The following is a 22341-nucleotide window of genomic DNA, read 5'->3' on the forward strand; positions in this document are numbered from 1 at the left end:
TTTCATTTCTGCTGTTTTTAATCCAGCAAGTCATTTATATAAAATGCAGAATCAATCTTGAAAAACAAAAAGGATAAACTGAAACTGAATACCTTAATTCGGGAATTGTAAAACTAACAACCTTTCAGGTCCAATTAAAAATAAGAATGAAAAAATGTAAAGCATAATAAATTCCAGAGCTACAATATATTGAACCAGTAAAGTCAGTATTAAAGGTGCCATAGCATAGTGGAGAGTGCCAACCGTTCACTAAACCGTGATCACCCTCACCCTTTCTTCCATGATAATGAAGCTGTGCTGGGCATACGGGGGCTCACCTGGAGACCACAGTTCCCAGACTCCCGTGCATGCAGGCACGACCACATGCATTAGATCTCACAGTGGAATGTGACAGCAGTGACGTGTGCTACCTTCTGACTCTAGGGCTTAAAAAGAGTGGTTTACACATTCCTCCATGATCTTTCCCCTTCCTACTAGCAGGAAGGCAGGAGTGCCTGCCATCAGCCTCAGCTGTATAGACAAGGATAACCCCCCAGGCGATGGTAAAATGGCAAAATGGAAGAAATCCTGGGTCCCTGAATGGCCACAGTGACCAGAAGCACAAGCGAATCTGAACATCAGGACTGTGACATGAAAGAAAGCAATCTGTGGGGTTTTTTTTAAGCCAGTGTTATTTTCTGGTGTCTGTCATAGCAGCCTAGCCTTATTCCTGAGACAAAACTGCTCTCAGGAGGTAGGTGCTGTTACAATAAATACCTAAATCATATGGCACTGGTTTAGTGATTGGGTACTAGGGAGTGACTAAACATATTTCAGGCTAGAAATCTTGTGATTTTTTTCATGCTGTGGCAAAACACTTGAAAGAGCTATCATCCGTGATCATTTAAGTGTACCATATGACTATGGAGCCTTTCAAGCTGAAGCAATAGGAAAGAGCCAGAATTTTAGTGCATATTGGGCAGCTGCTTACTGCTTCTAGTAAGGTATGGAAAAGAAACAGAGGACGTCAAGCAAGAACCAGCCAGTTTATGAACACAGAGAAAAGGGAATAGAGAATGTCTAGAAATTTGGGACCTCAGAGGTGTAGGGAAGCCAATTGTTTCTCTATGTCAAACAGCAAGATAGCACACTATTGTTGGTCACAACTTTTCTCAAGGACCTCCCAATAAGAAGAAAAGAAAAAAAAAATCTAGTCTCAGAATGAACATCATCGTAAGAAAAAAAAAAAACATCATCGTAAGGATATTATAATCCTATTCAAGAGTAGTATTTCAGATGGCTGAGAGGTAGCAGCCATTAGATGAGGCAAAGGGTCATCAGTCTACAAACAGGATAAGAAATAAAGGAGGGTTAAAACTTTATGTTCAGAAAATAACTTTAGAGATGGACAAATAGAAGTGGCTGGCCACAAATAAACTAGAAAGCCTACCAAGGTTTTACGGGAACTGTATGACCCAAAGTCCCAGAAGGCCAATCTGCTAACACTCATGACTTTTCCAGCCTTCAGCTGCCTCTACAGTGCTCTTTGCTGCGCAATTTATCTGTGACCCTAGAGAATAATGGACGAGTAAGAACCTCCCAGGAGGCAGAGCGAGGGCCCACAGAGAACACAGGATAAGGGATCTCTCCTTAAAACCAAAAACCACACAGGGGTCATCATTATGAGGCTCAAATGATAACATATATGAGAATGCTTTGCAAATACCACCACTTTATACAAAAATAAAAGAAAAAAAACACCTCGTGTAAAAAACTAAACTATCATAAAAGCACATAAAACATAAAAAGAAAAAAGTTGAAATAAATTAAGGTACCAAAGTTTGAAGGAAATTTGCAGTATATTGCATTTTTTTTTGTATATTGCATTTTTAACACAGACCACTTTCATCTACTGCAGATATATTCCATAAACGTGAAAACAGAGGGTAGCTACTTTTCTTTCCTATGGCTTTCCAGTCAACTGTACAGAATATCAGACTTAGAAGAGTCACATCAGAGGTCAGATTGTGGTATTTAATATCTAACTTTTGTCTCTAAGACACTTGAAGAATAATGCAAATACATTTAAATACACAGTATGATTAATAAAATCCATGAAATTACTAATATAGATCCTTTTTTAAAATACAGCACATTACAGTGATATGAAATGTAGCACTGAGGCCTAAACCAACAACTACCACCACCATTAATTAAGAAATGACTACACACCAGGCACTAATTATGATTTAATTATAACCACCTATTGCAGTAGTATGAACTTCATTTTGCAGATGCAAAAAATGATAGTCAGACATGTTAGTTAGGCAAATGTACATTTTAAGGAGTAAAGAATCATCCTCCCTTTTCTCATTCCTACCAATTCCACCCCCACCCCACGCCACACACACAGTCACAGGGTGCTTGGAGCTCCTTGAAAGCAGGATCATGTTTATTTATCTTTGGACTTTTAGTATCTAGCAAACCAGCCTGTAAACGTTGCCTGAATGAATCTTTTTAAGCTGTACAATCAAATAAACTTCACAATATTCCGTTTCTCCATGAATTATACAAATATATGCATGTTAAAACTTTGAAATTAATTTAAATGCCAAGCTGTTTCAACAAATAAGTGCTATGTCCAAGTGAAACCCTCACTCACCTGCGTCATGAAGTGCGGTTCTTCCCTGCAGGTCTGCATGTTCAGTGGGACAATTGTACTGTTAAAACATAGAAACCTGGTCATCGGGGAGGGTTTTATTTTAAAGTTAAACATCTAGACTCAAAGGAACAGCTGTTATTTAATCTTAAAATGTCCCATTTATCAAAAAAGCTAAACTACCAGACAACCCACTAAATATTTTGACATGAAACAAATATAATAACATTATACTGTAAATTTGCGTTCTTTACCAAACAGGAAAACATATGGTACATTATAATAGCTTGGGATGTAGGAACTGTTATTGTTTGGTTTTTTATCTCACCAAGAGTTAAAATTTGAACTGAATCAGGAGGAACAATTTCGCCTGTGAAACTTAGCGGTAGCGATGTTTCTGGAAATGTAGGATGGGATCCTGTACTTACTAACTTATTTATTAAAGATTTTATTTATTTACTCATGAGAGACACACACAGAGAGGCAGATACATATGCAGTGGGAGAAGCAGGCTCCCTGCGGGGAGCCCGTTATGGTACTCCATCTCAGGACCCTGGGATCACGCCCTGAGCGGAAGGCAGACGCTCAACCACTACCACTAAGCCACCCAGGTGCCCCTGGAAGGGACCCTTTAACTGAAAACTTTATTCAGCCCACCTGTTCTAGGAATTTTGTAGCTGCCTGACTACAAGTTTAACTAATATTGTGGATATCACATAATCTAAGTGACTGATGTTTATATAGAAATATATAGCTCCTATGCTGTATCACTTTATGTCATAGACCAGACGGCAGAAAATTCCAGTCTCCAGCTAATGTCAACAGGAAGGTCAAGCCTTTGTTATTTATTTTTAATACACTGAGTTATGCGATTCACTTCCCTCAGAGTTTTTTCTTTTTATTGTTCACATTCTTTCACAAATGATGGAAAAGAAATTACGTAAGCTAACAGTCAAAATTAACCTACTATTTTCTTTGATCTTGAATTCCAAAAACACACTGCAAACACATCTATTATTTGCAGTCAAAATAATAAAGCCGAACTATTAACCACTTTTACTACCTGTAGAAGTTTTTGTAGACACAATGCATGCCCATACTTTGCAGCCAGGTGAAGAGCATTTCTTCCTATAAAAATATATATATATAATTTAAGATATACATGAAGGGTTATTTTATTCACAAGTGTATTTTCCATAGAAATTTTTCCAAGATTAGTTGACAGGATACTTATTTTGTAAGCATGCTTTCATTTTGGTTGATATTTTAGTAAGAGATAAAGTACACATCAAAACAATGAAGGTGGAAGGAAAAATTAAACGTATAAACCCATAAAGAGCAAGAACTTTTGTCTTACCATTGTATCTCCAATACCTAGAGAGGTGCCTGAGACAGGGTAAGTAAAGTTGACACAGGAAAGAAGGGAGGAAGGGGGAGAAAGTGGAGGAGAAAAAGAGAATGGGAATAGGAGGGCGAGAAAGATACATAGATTTCTGATAACATTTCTGAACAGGCAGTATGAACACTAAAACGCAGGAAGTTAAGAGACTGAAGGAGTCTCGGTGTCCAGCAAAAGATGAATGGATAAAGAAGATGTGGTCTATGTATACAACGGAATATTCCTCAGCCATTAGAAACGTCAAATACCCACCATTTGCTTCGACATGGATGGAACTGGAGGGTATTATGCTGAGTGAAATAAGTCAATCAGAAAAGGACAAACATTATATGGTTTCATTCATTTGGGGAATATAAAAATTAGTGAAAGGGAATAAAGGGAAAAGAGAGAAAATGAGTAAAAGTATCAGTGAGGGTGACAAAACATGAGAGACACCTAACTTTGGGAAACAAAAAGGGGTAGTGGAAGGGGAGGTGGGCGGGGGGTTGGAGTGACTGGGTAACGGGCACTGAGGGGGTACTTGGCGGGATGAGCACTGGGTATTATGCTATATGTTGGCAAATTGAACTCCAATAAAAAAAATTTTTTTAAAAGACTGAAGTCAAAGAAACTAAATTTCAACTAAAATTCAAAGTTCACTAGGACTGTGTCTCTGAAAATCAGGCTTGTTCAAATATAATGTGTATTAAAATGTGCCATTTTAAAGGAAACAAATCATCTGGAAGGTTAGCTCTGTATACAGAAAAAGGTAAAATTACAGAGAACATTCTACCTCCAAACATTATTTCTCCTCATTGTATTTCTTTACACATACATCTCATTGAATGGTGAAAGATAAAAGGGTGTCACCAGGTCATTCCAGCTTCCAATCTTTTGTGCTCTTGCCTTTCCTCTTTCTTCACAATCCTCTTTAAAAAATTATCTAGACCCTTCTGCCAGAAAAGAAGTCATTTTGTGTTCTGTTCATCCTAGAGGAAGGAATATGCTGACTTCAACTTTCAGCTCTCACTCAGTTTTATGTAAGTGGATGAAATTTTCCTGGATCTGTGTGTCCTGGACACACAAGTGTGACACTTGTGTGTCCTGACTAATCAGGTTCCAGAAGAAACAGCAGTGAGGCCCAGGTACAACATATTCATTCATACCTAAACACCCTCTAGTTACACATAAGTCAACTGTGATGATTTCAAATTTCAGTTTGTTACTGTTCACGGACAAGTTTCCTAGAACTATTTAACACTGTGAAAAGTGACAAGGAAAACGGTCCTGTACATGGAAATTAAGAGAGAGTATGGAGTAGGACGGTGGGGACAGTTCCTAGTGTCCAACACAATGCCACAGAAACTGGGGTCGCATAAAAATGTCAGAGGTCGAGTATTTCCTTAGCAAAATCCAGATCTAGCCACTTGAGATAATGCAGAAAAAAAATTAAGGAAACATCAAATCTAAAGTACAACACTATGAATTACACCCAAGAAGCCTACCTGGTAAGACCGGAGTCACAAACACCTCAAAGCCAAAACCACACTCACTTGAAATCTGGTTATTTTCAACATACTTTCATACTGCTAGCAAATAGAGGAGTTAAGATAAAACACATAATTTTTTTTTATCAAATTGCTATTGAATATCTACATCTGGATTATAACAGACAATATTACAGCAAATAAGACAAGGTCCTTGTCCCCAGGAAAGGACAACTCTAAGGACAAAAATAGTAAAATGAATAAATAACAGCAAAAACAAAAGACAAAGAGTTTAAGTGGAGTATGTGAGGATGCAGCATACGAAATGATGTCTGGTGCGCCTGGGAAAGCATTTGAGCTTGATCTGCACTGAAGGAGGGGAGGGCAAAAGTCACAGATTGGCCACTAGGCCAAAATAACCAGAGCAGAAAGAACAGACAAAAAATAAGATAGATACTTAAGTTAGAATCAGAACAATAAATAAATAAAGTCTAAGGGGCTCTAAAGAGGCATATGGTTAGTGTAAAATTTCAACAAATATTCCTCTACATGAATGGAATGCTTTTGTAAGTAATTAACACATTTTTTTATTCATTCAAAGGTGGCAGATAGAGTTTGCACTTCAATTCAAAATTTGACATATCTTTAGGTCAAGATTTTCCTTACTGTGATCTCTTTTCCTCTGCCTCCCCTCCATTTATAAACACAGTGCTGATTTAACTATAATGTATTTATTTGTCTTTATATGGAATCACAGGATAAAATATTAAAGTTGTTAAGGAAAGTGTCTGTTCTAGGTCACCTCCGTATTTAATTGAATAACGAAGTAGGACTGCAGAGAAATAAGCTGTCAAGAGAACAGAGAATGGTTATCCTGAAAAAACTAGAACGCTCACTGAAGAAAAGCAATAGCTATATTCAAATATTTAAAGGTCTACCTTGTGACATGTAGACAAACTTATGCTGTAAGATTTTTAAAAAGACAGACATGGGTATAACTAAGTTTAAGCAGAAGGCACAATAAGAAACAGACTTAAAACTGTCTCCAAGAAATATAAATATATATATATATATATTTTTTTTTTTTAAATAAATATAGCTAACCAGATACAGAATAGGTTTCCTTGTAAGGCATCATGGTTAGGGACACAGACTCTGACCGCAGCTCATCCGGTTACTGAATGGCTGGCCCAGTGCCTCCCAGCCTCACTGGAACTGTGTGAGGATAGAAAGAGTTGCTATGTGTAAACAGCTCAGCAGAGTAGCATGTACTGTGTCAGCTCTTCTTGTTATGATCATTACTGGGAAGGCTCTTCTGGTTATGAGGCAGTTAGCTCCCCATCAGGAGAAATGCACAACTGAATATCGAATGACCTCATGATAGCATGGATTCACACACTCAAAAGTACATGAGTATAAACTAAAGGGCCTCTAGAGGTTCTTCAAACTCTTGAGATTCTAAAATCCTCTAATACTGATTTCTGTTTTGTAACTGACGCAAACCTACCTGCAGTGTCACTGGTTGTAATATCAACTCCATGTATAAGGATGGCATTCAAACATTCAAGATTCCCCTTTGAGGCCACAACATGGAAGCTAAACAAGAAGAAAATATTTGTTATGCCACAGAAGCTACCAAATGTCAACTTAAATGTTATACTAATGTCACCTTTTATTCAACACACACACACACACACACACACACACACACAATTTTAAAGGCTACATTAAAACAACTATTTTATACCAGAAAAAAGAAACCTATCCCTTATTACTGAAAAACTAATTTTAACCCAGATTTACATAAGGAGCCAATACTGTCTAGAAGTACCTTAGAACCAATGGAATATTCCAACATTCAATAGTCTTTTTTTTTCCTAAATATTTTATTTATTTATTTATTCATGAGACACAGAGAGAGAGAGAGAGAGAGAGAGAGAGAGGCAGAGGGAGAAGCAGGCTCCATGCAGGGAGCCTGATGTGGGACCCGATCCCGGGACTCCAGGATTATGCCCTGGGCCGAAGGCAGGCGCCAAACCACTGAACCCCACAGGGATCCCTCAATAGTCTTAATAACAGAAAATTTACACCATGATACCATTAACTCTATTGCTTATTATTATTCAGTGCTGAAGGTACTGGTGCTGGGGGCTTGATAAATGCAGTGAAAATTTTCTATTAGATTATTTTGCTTCATTTCAAATATATTGAAACTGCCAGAACAAATGAAGTTATGGCAGAATGCTAAGGCCAAAAACAGATCCAAACATTTATCCCTTCTCTTTAGAATTATCAAATTAAACCGTACATAGAAAAGCCTTCAAAACAACAAACTAAGCTACACTTGGAAAGCCGTAAAAGACCTGGTGTCCTCTTCCCCCAAAGCACCCGCAACTACCACCTAATTCTTCCCTTTGTTCATAGACCTGTATGAGTTGGCCAAGTTTTACACAAACAGCCATGACTATACAAGCTTGTTAATAAGGCAAGGAAAGCCTGCTTAACTAATTTTAAGCCATCGGGTATTCAAGATACAAGAGAAAATATCCCTTTGTTTCTTTGATCACCTAATACTTTATTAATCAACAAACATTTACAGAAATATCCTGTGTGCCATAAGAATGGACAGGGACTGATGGACTATACTCCACCAAATCCAAAGTGGTATGTGAAGACAGTAAGGTTTGCTGACAAAGGATGCTGACTTCAGGTCAAAATAAAACTGAACCCTAACCAAGTACAATAACCACTGTGAAGATGCCAGGAGATAAAGGCTGCACGAGTGCTCAGCAAGGGGCCTGGATACAGACAAACTCTGTATCACACTCTCAGGAGGGGTCTTCCCTGACCACCCTTTAGAAAATGTTTACGTTTCCTCATTCCCTGAGATCTTAGTACTCCTGCTTCTCCAATCCTTGTCTTTATTATTCTATACAGAACTACATATTTTCTAATATGAAATGTAAATTCAAGATTTATTTTCTTTATAGTCTACCACTCTCCTCCCACTCAACTATAAGCTCAGCGCAAGCAGGGATTTTTGTCTGTTTTGCTCCCTATTATATTCTTTTTTTTTTTCCCTATTATATTCTTAGACTAACTTACATACCAGACACATGATGGGCCCTTAAATATTTGAGTAACTGAATGCTTAGAAACAAAATCTAGAGGTAGGTTGTAAATCCATTTCTAGATATTACAACACTTACACCAAGTGTCTTGTAGAGACACTTGGCCATGTGTCTCTATTACGATAGATACGAATACAAACCAGAGACCAAGTACTACTAAGCAAAATAAAGGAAGTTTGCGTACAATTTGAATTCAAGAAACAGAGATGCTTCTGATAAAAGGAATAGTGTGTGCACAGGAATCAAGAAAGTTCTCCTTACAGTGGAATTAAATTGCTCTAAAGCTAAGGGTATCAACCTCTCCAACACCAAAATAGAGAATTGTACTATGCAATGCACCGTTAGAACCTTTGGAGAGAGCAGCCTGGGTGGCTCAGCGGTTTAGTGCCACCCTCAGTCCAGGGCGTGTTCCTGGAGTCCCAGGATCGAGTCCCACATTGGGCTCCCTGCATGGAGCCTGCTTCTCCCTCTGCCTGTGTCTCTGCATCTCTCTCTCTGTCTCTGTCTCTCATGAATAAATAAAATTTTTAAAAAAAGAACCTTTGGAGAAATGGTAATTTCCTTCAAGCAAAGGTTTTTAGTCTCCCAACAATCTCAGAGGGAACATTTTTTGTTTACTTGTTTCCCTTTCTGAGCTCAAAATATTTGGAAGCCTTATTTCTTCAAGATAATCAACATTATGCTGATGATGTACTGAAGGGCAGAAACCGAACAAATCTACAATGCATTATTAATGCGGATGTGCTATAAATAGTGGACTTCGGAAGGAAGACGTATCGATCACTAAAGTGTTTGCAAAGCATCGTAAAGGAAATTTGAAAACTTACTTTATAGAAATACTCATTTTCAACTTCAAGTTGTTTTTTTTTTTTTTAAATAAGATGTGTGTTTGTGCTTCCATAGTAAGAAATCCAGGTAATGTGGATGACCTCTGACGACAACTAGAAAAGCTGAATAAACTATAAACATATGTTGGAAGGCATCAGTGAGCTAACAAGACTGTGAAAAATAACTAGGCCAGGATGCAGGGAAGGGCAAAGACCCAGAAAGGTGAGCTTGGTATTTGAAGCCATTTTTTGCCAAGGAACATGTGTTGATCCCAGAGAAAACAGCTGGGAGGCCAAACATCATTCTGACAGTCTGAGGGGACAAGGAGACAGGAATTGGCATCTGGCTTTCCAAGTGGCAGCAGAGATTCCTGGTGGATCTGCCCCATTTTGCTTTGGCCATGGGCTTTTCCTTGGAGAGAGGTGAACACGCAGAAAACAAATCCTTGTAGTAACTTTAGCTAGGCTTTAAATATTTCATTTTTGAAGCTGGATCAAGATCAAGAAGCACATGCTACTTCTGTCTTAAATTTCAAAATTAAAAAGTCATTCAAAATAAAATTAGTTTTATAATTACTGCTAATAAAGTGTATTTGTAACATGTCCTATACTTGACTAAATATGAAATGCTCTGATTAAGGAAGAACAGAGTTTGAGTTTGTGTGTGAATAGCAAAAGGGAAATATTTTATCCCATGAATCCTAAAAGAATTCTATTTCCTACAGTGAAAACCTCAGAGACTAACACTACTCATACATCCCACCAAACTGAACAGGCTAGTTCATCAAATTACACCAGATGTTTCTAACTCTGGCCATTAATACAAATAGTTTTACTTAAAACTGAACCTCACACTGAAAAACTATGAACAGAAACTCAAGCAACCATTCATTCAGAACATTCAAAGCACGGATGAGCAGAAGTGAAGAAATAAGGTTTCACTGAAGATTTTCATCCCAAAGATTTCCTTCATCTTCTAACACCTTGGCATTTGGGAAAAAAGAAACATGAAAAACAAAGTCACGTGAGGATATTAAATTTTCACTGATTATAGTGTGAGCCCTATAAATAGCTTAAAATTTAGCAAAACTAGGAGGACTCAAAATGAGCAATGTTTCTGTAGGTATCAAATTGCCTACTTGATAAAACTGAAATAGTATTAAAAACCTGGAACTTTTCAGGGCACCTGAGGGCTCAGTGAGTTACATGTCTGCCTTTGGCTCAGGTCATGATCCTGGAGTCCCAGGATCAAGCCCCATGAGGGGCTCCCGGCTCAGTGGGGTATCTGTTTCTCCCTCTGCTCATCCCTCCAGCTTGTGCTCTTTCCCTCTTCTCTCAAATAAAATCTTTTAAAAAAAATGGAACTTTTCAAACTTTATTGGTATTAAAAACTACTTGGTTTTCACGCCACGCTTTGCTATTTTTCCTATACTTAGCTATTTAAGCATCTAAGGTAGTGCTCTAGAGCAAACATTAACTATTCACTTCCTAATATTCATTTCTATATTTAGTATCTGGTTTCCAATTATAATATTCTAAATAAACTCATGCAAGACTGAGAGGAATTTTAGGAAATGAGACTTTTCACCTCTAACTTTGGAAGGTTTCCCAGATAAGGTTTTCACTGCTATAATTATAGTGGGCAGTAACAGAACATACACCTACCCTTTAACCGATCCTTAACAAGAAGGAAGTGAAGAAGATGGGGAGGGGTGGGAGGAAAGCTAGCATGGAAACAAGCCAGCAGTCCTTGGTGAGACAAAAAAACAAAGGGTGGGATCACTACCTATGCCTCCCTAAGCCACGCTAGGCATTCTTCTTTCCTTTCTGTTCTGAACATTCTTATTTAAAATGATTGCTCAAATACAAAAATGGATTAGGAGCTGAGAAAAGTCAGTGTAATTAACAGAGAACTCTTTCAAGACAGAAAACTTGGGTTCACATCCCAGCTCTGTGACTTTTCATGAGATTAGACCAAGTTATTTAACCTCTGTATACTTTTTCCTACTGCTTTTAGAGGGCCCCTGAAAGGATCAATGACGGTAAGAAACATCAAAAAGCCGATAAACAAAAATGCACCAAAGAACCCAGGCTACTGTTTGCCATGGGGCCTAAACAACTGGATCACTTGATAGTATTTTAGTATTCTCTCTAGCTTGGATATCTTTCAAATTGGGAACAGTTATTTGTCCATAATGTTTGAAAGCAATGTCTGAAAGATTTTATAGTGTGGGCTTTGATAAATTGATAAGCTGACAGCCACAATACACGAATTTCACTTGTGTCTCAAGGGTCTACCCAAATTCTCTTGAGGGAATTATCAGCAATACTTACGCAGATCTGCCTTCCACATCTAGTTTGCCTGGATTGATGCCCTTTTTAGCAAGGATTGAGGAAACTTTTTCTACATCTCCCCTCTCCGCGGCTTTCATCAATCGGTCATCATATTTGTTCCAATCTGCTGCATGCTATGAAAAGGAAAAAAAAAAAAAAGTAAATGTGGCCTACTCTACTATATTAGTAAGACTTTGTCAAGAAGGAAGGAAAAGAGAAAGGAAAGCAATACTGCATAATATATCACTCAATCTCCATTGCATCCCACATTTCCTTCTCCCTGCTGTGCTAACTTCATGAGAAGAGCCTCTCCAAAACACATGACATTCAAGAAATATTTTAAGTTCTACTTTTGAGAAAAAGCATGTTTCTCATGTTCTCTGTTTTCTTTGCCTTCAGAGCAAAGAAAAATTAATAGCTGTTGAACACCTACACTGTGCCAAGTTGAGTTACTCAAATGATCCCAACTAAAATTATCATCCCCATTTAACAGATGAGACAAATCAAGGCTCCAGGGACATTAAAAGACCTGAGTGGCAAACCCAACCAATACTTCTCATTACTTCCAAAATCAGTGTGCTGCTCCTAGTCTCTAATTCCTGCTTTCCGATTTGGCTCTGATTACCTATCTCCTGAGACCTTAGATGCAGTGGAATTCTGTACACAATTTAAGACACTCCCCTCCCCATGCATACACACACACATACAAACACACACAGCTTGTTTAAAAAGTACTGTTGGAAATATATTTATGGAGACAAATTAGATACATACATTCACACATTTACACAACTCTGTCTCAACAGAGGAAACAATTCATTAAGCTTATATATTAGAATAAAAAGAAACTTCTACATAGAAAAAACTGAAAAAACAGAAGAGACTCTAAAGTATTAACTACTTTAAAATCTTAAAACAATAGGATTGCAGGAGACTTTTATTTTCTTCCTTCTTTTTTACACTTAGCATGTATTTTTTTTAAAAAAAAAAAGGTTTTTTGTTTTAACAAAACTCAGTACATATATTTAAGAGGAAGGTCAAAGGCAATTTTTTAAATAGGAGGATGTATCACATGATATACATTTTAATTGTATCAAGGCTATTTTTAGCTTTGGAGAAAATATATTCAAGACATTCTGAAGCCAATAACTTGGATTTTTTTCTTAGGAGGCGGAAATGTAGAACCCAGAACTAAAATACATACTATTTAATCAAGTAAGGTTTTAGCCTTTTAAAACATTATACAATAAACTTATTGCTAAATTCTGTACTAAGCCCAATACTATTTCTAGAACAAAGAAAGATGTACCTATATTTCACTGAAAGTTACAAAGCAATTCCTCTGTCCATAAATAGCATAACAAATCTCTGAGGGAGGACAAAAATGAATCTTTTATATGAAGCATATCCTCTAAATGACCAGTGGGATTACTTTATATTACCTATAGCCTTCAAACAGCAACACAAAATACCAAGTTTTGAGCTAAATAAGCAGTGTCTTCATTAAAGTGAAAATAAATATGAAAATTGAATACGAAAAAAATGTAAAATCATTAAAATCTTAATCTACTCCTGAAAAGTAGAATTTCAATGGAATCGAATCTGGTTCAAGTACCTACACCAAGCTTCAGCATTTTTGTTGCCAAATTAGTTACATCGGAGATGAGCCCACTTCCTTCTAACTCCAAAAGCTCCAATTGTCAACTGAGACTAGCCCAATTTACTGGCTCAAAGTCTAAACTACATTTTAGGCAGTCCGCTTCTTTAAAACGAAACAGTTTACAGACTCTAAATTGGGGAGTGGTAATAGATGTAGGCTTAGGAGACTGTGTTTTCAAATGCCTTAGGGATTAAGTCGTGTTTTAACACACAGATACTCGCTCTAAATTGATTAGTTTAACATTGCAGTTGAAACAATCTCAACGTTATTGCCAAGTAAACTGGCTGCTGGAGAAAGGAGCTATTTAAAACACACACACACACACACCCAAAAACCTGTAAAGTCCTAGAGCAAGGCTTTTTAGAAGATAATCAAAAGTGATCCAAGTCTCATATGATCATGTGATTTTTCAGTTCCACTTTCCCAAGCACTGTTTTCCACTCCAGGTCACTGTCAGTTAACAGAAATACTGTCCAATTATTAAGATTCTATGATGTGCTTTTTTTAAACCCGGAAAAAGAAACAAGAACTTTTGTTTTCTACCACTAGCCCCAACCTGCTAATCGAATACATCAGAAACAGAGGACAAAGAGACTAAAATTAATAAAACAGCAGTACATTTTCAAAGAACACAGTTCAGAAAGCCTAACCAAGAATCTTTCATCGCCCTGGGCAGCAGGGATACCTACTCTGTTCTTGGGAGCACAAGAAAACCAACAGTTCATCATAGACAGGATTTGGTTTCTGGTTGCTAGCAGCAAACTACTTGGCATTAAGTTACAAATCTCTGCGGCTCACAAAGCACGCCCTCAGACAACTCCTAGCTGGTGACTCCGTCCCTCTCTTTACAAATCTTCCTGTTCCACAACCTTCATGCTGGGCTACACTTAGCTTGGATCTCTAAGGATATTTTCCTCGTCTTCGGGATCCTTCTCCGCCTTCATAACGCTTGAAAAGTATCTTCCTGGCTGAGCAGCACTCGATTCAGAGCAGCCCCGAGTCAGGTACTGTAACTCCTCCTCTCACTGTGCAGAAGCTTTCAATGAAGCTGGCCCCTTCGGGGACTCCGCTGGAAAACCTGAACAGCACTCTACATCCTGCTGCCTCAACCCTGCAGCACAGACGCTCCGGTGCAGGATAATAAAACTGTCCATCTCCGAATCCCCCCGTAAACAGTGGCTAGACGGCCTCCCATTGGTCAGGCTCTATTTTAGATTCCATACGCCTTGACAGCTGAGTGATAGAAAGGAGCAGCTAAGAATATACTGTAAATGCATGCTTCTCCTCTGAGTAATAAATTTCAGGTCCACTGGGGACAAATGACTCAAACACATTGTATAACGTGCTTATTATACACCGCGTGACGTTAGGACAACACTGGTGAGGGGTGAATTTGGCTATTCCATGAGACAATGTTTAAAACCAGTTTCAGTCTTAGGATCTATCATGAAGTTATAATAGTCTTGATAAACAGAATATAAAATTCTATTTTAAGCAAATGTGTCACACTTTAACACACACACACACAGTAACGTTTTCAAATTTTCTCCATTTTCTTTCATACCCCTATCAGGCTCACTGCATACAACCAGGTTTCAGTTTACAACTGCTGCCAGTCTGTCTCCTAACATGTTAAATGAGAAGAGCCAGAGGCACTGCCAAGATATTAAATAGACTGCATTATGATGAATACTTTCAACAAATTTTAAATTTAACTCAGTACTCTTAATTTCTAAGTTTAGCACCCTGCCCGATATGACAAGTAAATATTTTATCGGTGGAAAATCAAATTATCTGGATTCAGGAATTTTTAAAAAAATAAACAGATTAAAAGCTAAAGGAGGCAAATGCATATTAAACACTGGGCTAGACTGTAAATACAACTCCATCTGGGGACAAAGCAGACTATGTCTCTACATTCCTTATGATGTTTCGCATACTTGTGCCAATGTTCCTTACATTATTAAGGAATATAACAAACATCTGCAAATTCCAGGGTGTTTTTTAGCTTCTATTACCACAATAGCATGACAATAATTTCTACTTCCTAAAAAGACAAATTTGGGAAAACTGTTTCATGGCAATGCAAAACACTCCCAACACATTCTTCATTTACAGGAAGGAGGTAACTGCTATACTACAGATCATGCTGCCAGTTAAAAATTCTGCTATGAACTTAAGCAATCCACTCCCTACTAAATTTAAAATATTAGATACATATTCTAATTATTAAATATGTAAGCTCATACACCATATTGTATTGTTTTTGAAACAATTATTTCCCCCAAATCATATTAGACATCACAATGGATTCTTGGCTAGATCCTGAGACTCCACTCACTCTATCTCACCCTTCTTCAGAGGAAATCTGGGATGAAACTCAGGCCCTGTCCTTTGGTTAACAAAGCAAGCACATTCTTTCTAGAAATAGGACAGCAAAAGCAAAGGAAGTAAAAAGGAGGAAATCTGTAATGAGTAATAAAAGCCATATAAGGAACTGTCCATGCAAAGGCTCAGAAAGACGGGATTTACATGCCCTCCTATACTGCAGACATCCTGAGCCTCTCCACCCACTCACAATCTCTTGTTCCTACTCTCACACCTTCCTTCCCAGCTATTTCTCAAAAGCTCTAAGTCCCATCTTTGCTGTCCCCCATGCCTGTAGGTTCTTCTCTCACTTTCTCAAAAGGTACTTCCTCAGGGGGCTTCTCAAACCTCATATCTAAACAACCCCAGCCTTACTCTACTCCTACCATTTTTTTTTTTAACACCCAATGTTGAGATTGAACTCACATCCACAAGATCAAGAATCACACGCTCTGAGCCAGGTAGGTACCCCTTGCTACCACTCTTAACCTTCCTGCCCTGTTTTACTTTTCTTCATAATACCCATCACTATCTGCCATTATATCATATGTTTATTTATTAGCTTACTGCCTATGTCTGCTTTTTGCTTCAAAAGAATCAGCCTGGGTGGCTCATTTGCTTGAGCATCTGCCTTCAGCTCAGGTCATGGTCTCAGGGTCCTGGGGTTGAGTCCCATATCCAGCTCCCTACTCAGTGGGCAGTCTGCTTCTCCCTCTCCCTTGCCCCTCCCACCTGCTTATGCTTTCTCTTTCTCTCTCAAATAAATAAATAATATCTTAAAAATAAAGAATCAAAATAATCACGTGGCAGACTGAATTCAACAGCACATTACAAAGATTATACTCCATGACTAAGTGGAGTTTATTCCTGGAATGTAAGGATGGTTCAAAATATGAAAAGTGACCAATGTAATACAAAACATTAACAGAATTAAGGATGAAAATCACATGAGCATCTCAATTGATGTAAAAAAAAAAAGCATTAAACAAGATTCAAACATCTTTCATGATAAAAACATTTCACAAACTGAAAATAGAAGGAAACTACCCAAACATAATAAGGGCCATATATGAAAAGCACATAGCTGACTGTAACATACACAGTGATGAAAGAGTTCCTTAGAGAGTTCTTAGTTCCTCTAAGATGAGGAATAAACCAGGGATGCCCATCCTCACCACTTTTATTCAACACAGTATTGGAAGTCACAGCCAAAACAAATAGGAAAAAAAAAAAAAAAGGAAATTTTATAAAAACCAGAAAGGAAGAAGTAAAATTATCTATATGTAGATTGTATGAACTTATATGTTAAAAAAAAAAAACCCTAAAAATTCCACAAGAAATTACAATGAGATAAGCACTGGGAGTTCTACTATATGTTGGCAAATTGAATTTGAAGAATATACCTCCTGTGAAAGAGATCCTGTTAATTCCCTAAGTTATAGAATTATTAAACAATGACAATAATGTATGGTTGAATAAATGAATGGTAGCTAAATTTTAAAAAAACAAAAACAAAAAACTTCTGTATAACAAAGGACACAATCAACAGAGTACAAGGGCAACCTATGGAATGGGAGAAAATATTTGCAAATTATATTAGATACAGGGCTAATATGAAGAATATATGAAGAACTCCTACAACTCAGTAACAGAGATACATATAACCCAGTTAAAAATGGGCAAATGACATGTATAGACATTTCTCCAAGGATAATACACAGATGACCAACAAGCATATAAAAAAATGCTCAAGATGACTGACCAAAATTTAAGATCTGACCACAAAGCTCTTACAAGTAATTATAGGGAGGAAGCTTCGTGACATTGTATTTGACAATGATTTCTTCCATAAGACACTCTATACTCTGGGAAACAAAGGGTTGCAGAAGGAGAGGTGGGTGGGCTCAACATGATTAATCATCAGAGAAATTCAAATCAAAATCATGAGATATCACTTCACATTCATTAGAATAACTATCAAAAAAAAAAAAACAGAAAATAGGGGGATCCCTGGGTGGCACCTGCCTTCGGCCCAGGGTGTGATCCTGGAGTTCCAGGATCAAGTCCCACATCAGGCTCCCTGCATGGAGCCTGCTTCTCCCTCTGTGTCTCTGACTGTGTGTATGTGTCTCTCATGAATAAATAAATAAAATCTTAAAAAAAGAAAAACAGGAAATAGTAAGTGTTGGTAAGGATGTGGAGAAACTGAAAACTTTGTGCACTGTTGGTAGGGACAAAAAATGGTGCAGCTACATGGAAAACGGGATGGCATTTCATCAAAAAGTTGAAAATTTTAAAAATTAAAAATAGAACTACTATATGATTCAGCAATCCCTATTCTGTGTATGTATATGAAAGAATTGAAAGCAGGGTCTCAAAGAGGATCTGTACATCCATGTTCACAATAACCAAGATAAGGGAAGTAGCACAAATATCCGTTGATGAATAAACAGATAAACAAAATGTGATATATACATGCAATGGCATATTATTCAGCCATAAAATGGAAGGTAAATCTATTACATGCTATGACATGGATAAATCTTCAGGTCATTATGCTAAGTGAAATAAACCAGTTCCCCAAAAGACTTATGATTCCATTTATACAAGGTACCTAAAGTAGTCAAATGATAGAAACAAAGTAAAATGGTAGTTACCAGGGGCTGGAGGAAGATGGAAGTGGTGAGTTATTGTTTAATGGGTATAGCTTTTCAGATTTGCAAGATGAAAAGATTCTGGTGATCAATTACACAACAATGTGAATATACTTGACACTACTGAACTGTACACTTAAAAATGGTTAAGATTGTAAATTGTATGTGTTTATCACAATTAAAAATAAAAATACTAAAATGAAAGAAATGCAATCTCTCCCAATAATGTTAGCATGATAAAAAATTTTAAAAAAACAAATAAGAAAAAGAATTAAAAAAAAAACAAGACAAGAGAGTATAGACAAAACAAGATTAGCTATAGGCTAATGATTATTAAAGCTGAGTTATAGGTTCATCAAGATTCATTACACTAAACTATTCTCTCAACTTCTGTATATTTTACACATTTTTGATACATGGTCCAATAAATCTGGTTGTTGTATAAATGTGTAAACTATATTACATGCTTACCACCAAGGCCCTTTACAGAGTCATTAATATGTAGGAAACACAACACATCCTTTCTATTCAGTCTCCTCTAGATTAAAATTAAGCTATTAACATTTCAACATATTTTAGTGAGTCCACAAGCGTATGCTAACAAGATAAGCCCTGTGATATCAAATGAAAGCATTCAAAAAGCAGCAGTAAATTTTTTAAGGAGCACTAATGTTTACTGGATATTATAACAAATACATTTCTAAAGTCAGGGATTGCAGTCTTTTGGAAAAAAAAGATATTCATCAAACTCAGAATGCAGCAAGCCAAAGTATGTACAGTAAATGACAAAATACAGCTGTTTCTAGAGAATAAATAGAACACTCTAACACAAGTAGTTATCTCGCTTTCTAGACCTAATGGGATGATAACTTAAAATTCCAAATCAACATAAAGGAAGTCACTTAAAAAGTTGTGACAATGACTCTGTCATATTAACATCAATTTCAAATTATTAAGTTTTTTGAAAATTATGAAATGTTTAATAAAAGTATTTCATGTTCAGTGCAGCAAATCTATAATGCGTTTCAGTTTGTATGTTAAAATAGAGAACTTATAATTCCACCATGCAGAAAGATGATTAAAAATGTTGTATATGAACCTCTAATCTCTTTTCTATAAAAGATTTAATCAAGATTTATTTTAAACCTACATGAGTTCAACAGTTGCTTCATTTACTCAATATTTAGGATACAAGGTCTCCTGAGAAGAGATTTATAGATGCAAATAAACAAAGATACTCTAATATATATGCAAATCCACAGAAAATACTTATATTTAAGAGGTAGACTCAACAGATTACAGCCAAAATGACTGATGGCCAGTTTTAACCTAAAGGCAATTTTTTAAAATTTATATAAATTTATTTTTTCATTGGTGTTCAATTTGCCAACATATAGAATAACACCCAGTGCTCATCCCGTCAAGTGCCCACCTCAGTGCCCATCACCCAGTCACCCCCACCCCCGCCCACCTCCCCTTCCACCACCCCTAGTTCGTTTCCCAGAGTTAGGAGTCTTTCATGTTCTGTCTCCCTTTCTGATATTTCCCACTCATTTTTTCTGCTTTCCCCTTTATTCCCTTTCACTATTTTTTATATTCCACAAATGAATGAGACCATATAATGTCTGTCCTTCTCTGATTGACTTATTTCACTCAGCGTAATACCCTCCAGGTCCATCCACGTCGAAGCAAATGGTGGGTATTTGTCGTTTCTAATGGCTGAGGAATATTCCATTGTGTACATAAACCACATCTTCTTTATCCATTCATCTTTCGATGGACATCGAGGCTCCTTCCACAGTTTGGCTATTGTGGACATTGCTGCTATAAACATCGGGGTGCAGGTGTCCTGGCGTTTCATTGCATCTGTAGCTTTGGGGTACATCCCCAGCAGTGCAACTTTTAATTTATTATTCCAAAGAGAAATATAGAGGATAACAGTAAAACTTTCATTGAAAACTGCTTAAAACCATGAGGAGTCTAAATATCTAGTTAATTAACAAAAATATCTAACAAATCTTAATAATTTTTGTGTCATGGACCCCCTTTAAGAATCTTATAAAAACCATAGATCCTCCTTTAGAAATTATACATATTCAGAAAAATTCACATTTCTTTTCAGAGAGTTCACTGATCTCCCTACAACATGGAGTCCATGAATTCCTAAATAGAAAAAAATCCTTAACGTAAAGAGAGGCAGCAAGAGAGTTCTGTCTTTTATACAAGGTTTATAAAACAAGTACTGAAGAACTGCCAGAGGATTGGAAAATTTGGTTGCTCAATAAAAATTTACTGAGCATCTATGTATAAAGGGATACACTTGATCTTAGCCAAAAGGCCGAGAAGCGATGTATAAAGGGATATAAAAACTTCACTCAACTTTCAAAGATGTATGATCATTTGCTATGTGCCATGCTGCATGCTGGGTGTTAGGTATACCATAGGGAGGAGACAGACATGAGGCCTGGTCTCAGGCAATTCACAGAAATAAAACCCTCATATTGACGTCCCCGTGTAAAGAGACAGACAGATATTATGTATGTAAACACGCATACGAGCACAATACACTGTGGTAATCCACAATAACTATGTGTAAGCTATAGAAGTAGTTCAAAACAGAGAAAAATCAGAAAAGTTTTGTAGAAAAAAAATAACTAAACCATCCACTGAAGAATGAGTAGAAAATCACTAGGTTTGAAACAGCACCACAAATTAGGAAAATACCGGGGATCCTTGGGTGGCTCAGGGGTTTAGCGCCTGCCTTTGGCCCAGGGCGTGATCCTGGAGTCCGGGGATCTAGTTCCGCGTCGGGCTCCCGGCACGGAGCCTGCTTTTCCCTCCTCCTGTGTCTCTGCCTCTCTCTCTCTCTCTCTCTCTCTCTCTCTTTCTCTATCTATCATAAATAAATAAATAAATAAATAAATAAATAAATTAATTAATTAATTAATTAAAAAAACAAAAAAAACTTAAAAAAAAAACCAAATTAGGAAAATACCAACTCAACTTGTAGCCCTTGATGGTTTACAAAGCACTTCATACTCATGATTGTCAACTAAAATCTAGACACGATTAACTCACATACACGCACAACCCAGACTTCTCTAAGCTCCAAGCCCATGTATTCAAATATCTTCTTGACAATTCTTCAGCATCCTAAAACCAAAAAACATGTTCTCCCTCCTGAAATCTCATCCTATTGCAAGCTGCAGTAACACAGCAAACGATCCTATCTAGGATCCTATCTAGTTGCACAAGACAAAAATCTAGAAATAAGTCTTTTTTTAAGATTTTATTTATTTATTCATGAGATACACACAGAGAGAGGCAGGGACATAGGCAGAGGGAGAAGCAGGCTTCCTGCAGGGAGCCCAATTCAGGACTTGATCCCAGAACTCCAGGATCATGACCTGAGCAAAAGACAGATGCTCGACCACTGAGCCACACAGGTGCCCTAGAAATCAGTCTTGATGACCCTCCTTTCCTTGGTCCTCAATCACCAAATCCTAGTGATTTTACTTCCCCATAATTGCTCAAATCCCTCTGCTTCTCTCCATGCCTGTCAACATTACCTGACTTCAGGTAGCAGCATCCCTCACCAGAATGAACACAGTGATGAACAGTCTGGCTATATTCATTTCATCCCTTCCCTGTATTCTCCACACTGTAGCCAGAATGGTTTTTCCAAACTGTAAACCTAGTCATACTACTGCCACCAGCATTCCCTTCCATGTACCCTGCCCCCAACCCCCCACTCACGATCCTTCACCATTTTTCTATTCTTGTAGGATAAAGCCAAAACTCCTTAATGGGGTCCATAAATCCCTCAACAGTGTTGTCCCAACAACCTCCTCACCCCATCACACGA

At 37.3% G+C, this 22341-nt stretch overlaps 1 protein-coding gene across 6 annotated transcripts in view; it reads right to left on the reverse strand.

The window, feature by feature from the left end:
* UACA (uveal autoantigen with coiled-coil domains and ankyrin repeats) overlaps positions 1-22341 on the reverse strand; it is a 106865-nt gene that overhangs the window by 31036 nt on the left and 53488 nt on the right. For 4 of the 6 annotated variants that reach the window (XM_072739036.1, XM_072739039.1, XM_072739037.1 and 1 more), the window contains 4 exons: positions 11796-11929; positions 7011-7099; positions 3702-3766; positions 2642-2699 (listed from right to left, as the gene is read on the reverse strand). In XM_072739036.1, the coding sequence (XP_072595137.1) occupies positions 2642-2699; positions 3702-3766; positions 7011-7099; positions 11796-11929 (346 nt within the window). Of the gene's footprint in view, positions 1-2641; positions 2700-3701; positions 3767-7010; positions 7100-11795; positions 11930-14144; positions 14795-22341 lie in introns of those variants that run through there. The other 2 variants (XM_026015632.2, XM_026015697.2) reach the window with 2 other exon arrangements.

This window comes from Vulpes vulpes, chromosome 15, assembly GCF_048418805.1.
Source record: "Vulpes vulpes isolate BD-2025 chromosome 15, VulVul3, whole genome shotgun sequence".
In the NCBI taxonomy this organism is placed as follows: Eukaryota; Metazoa; Chordata; class Mammalia; order Carnivora; family Canidae; genus Vulpes; species Vulpes vulpes.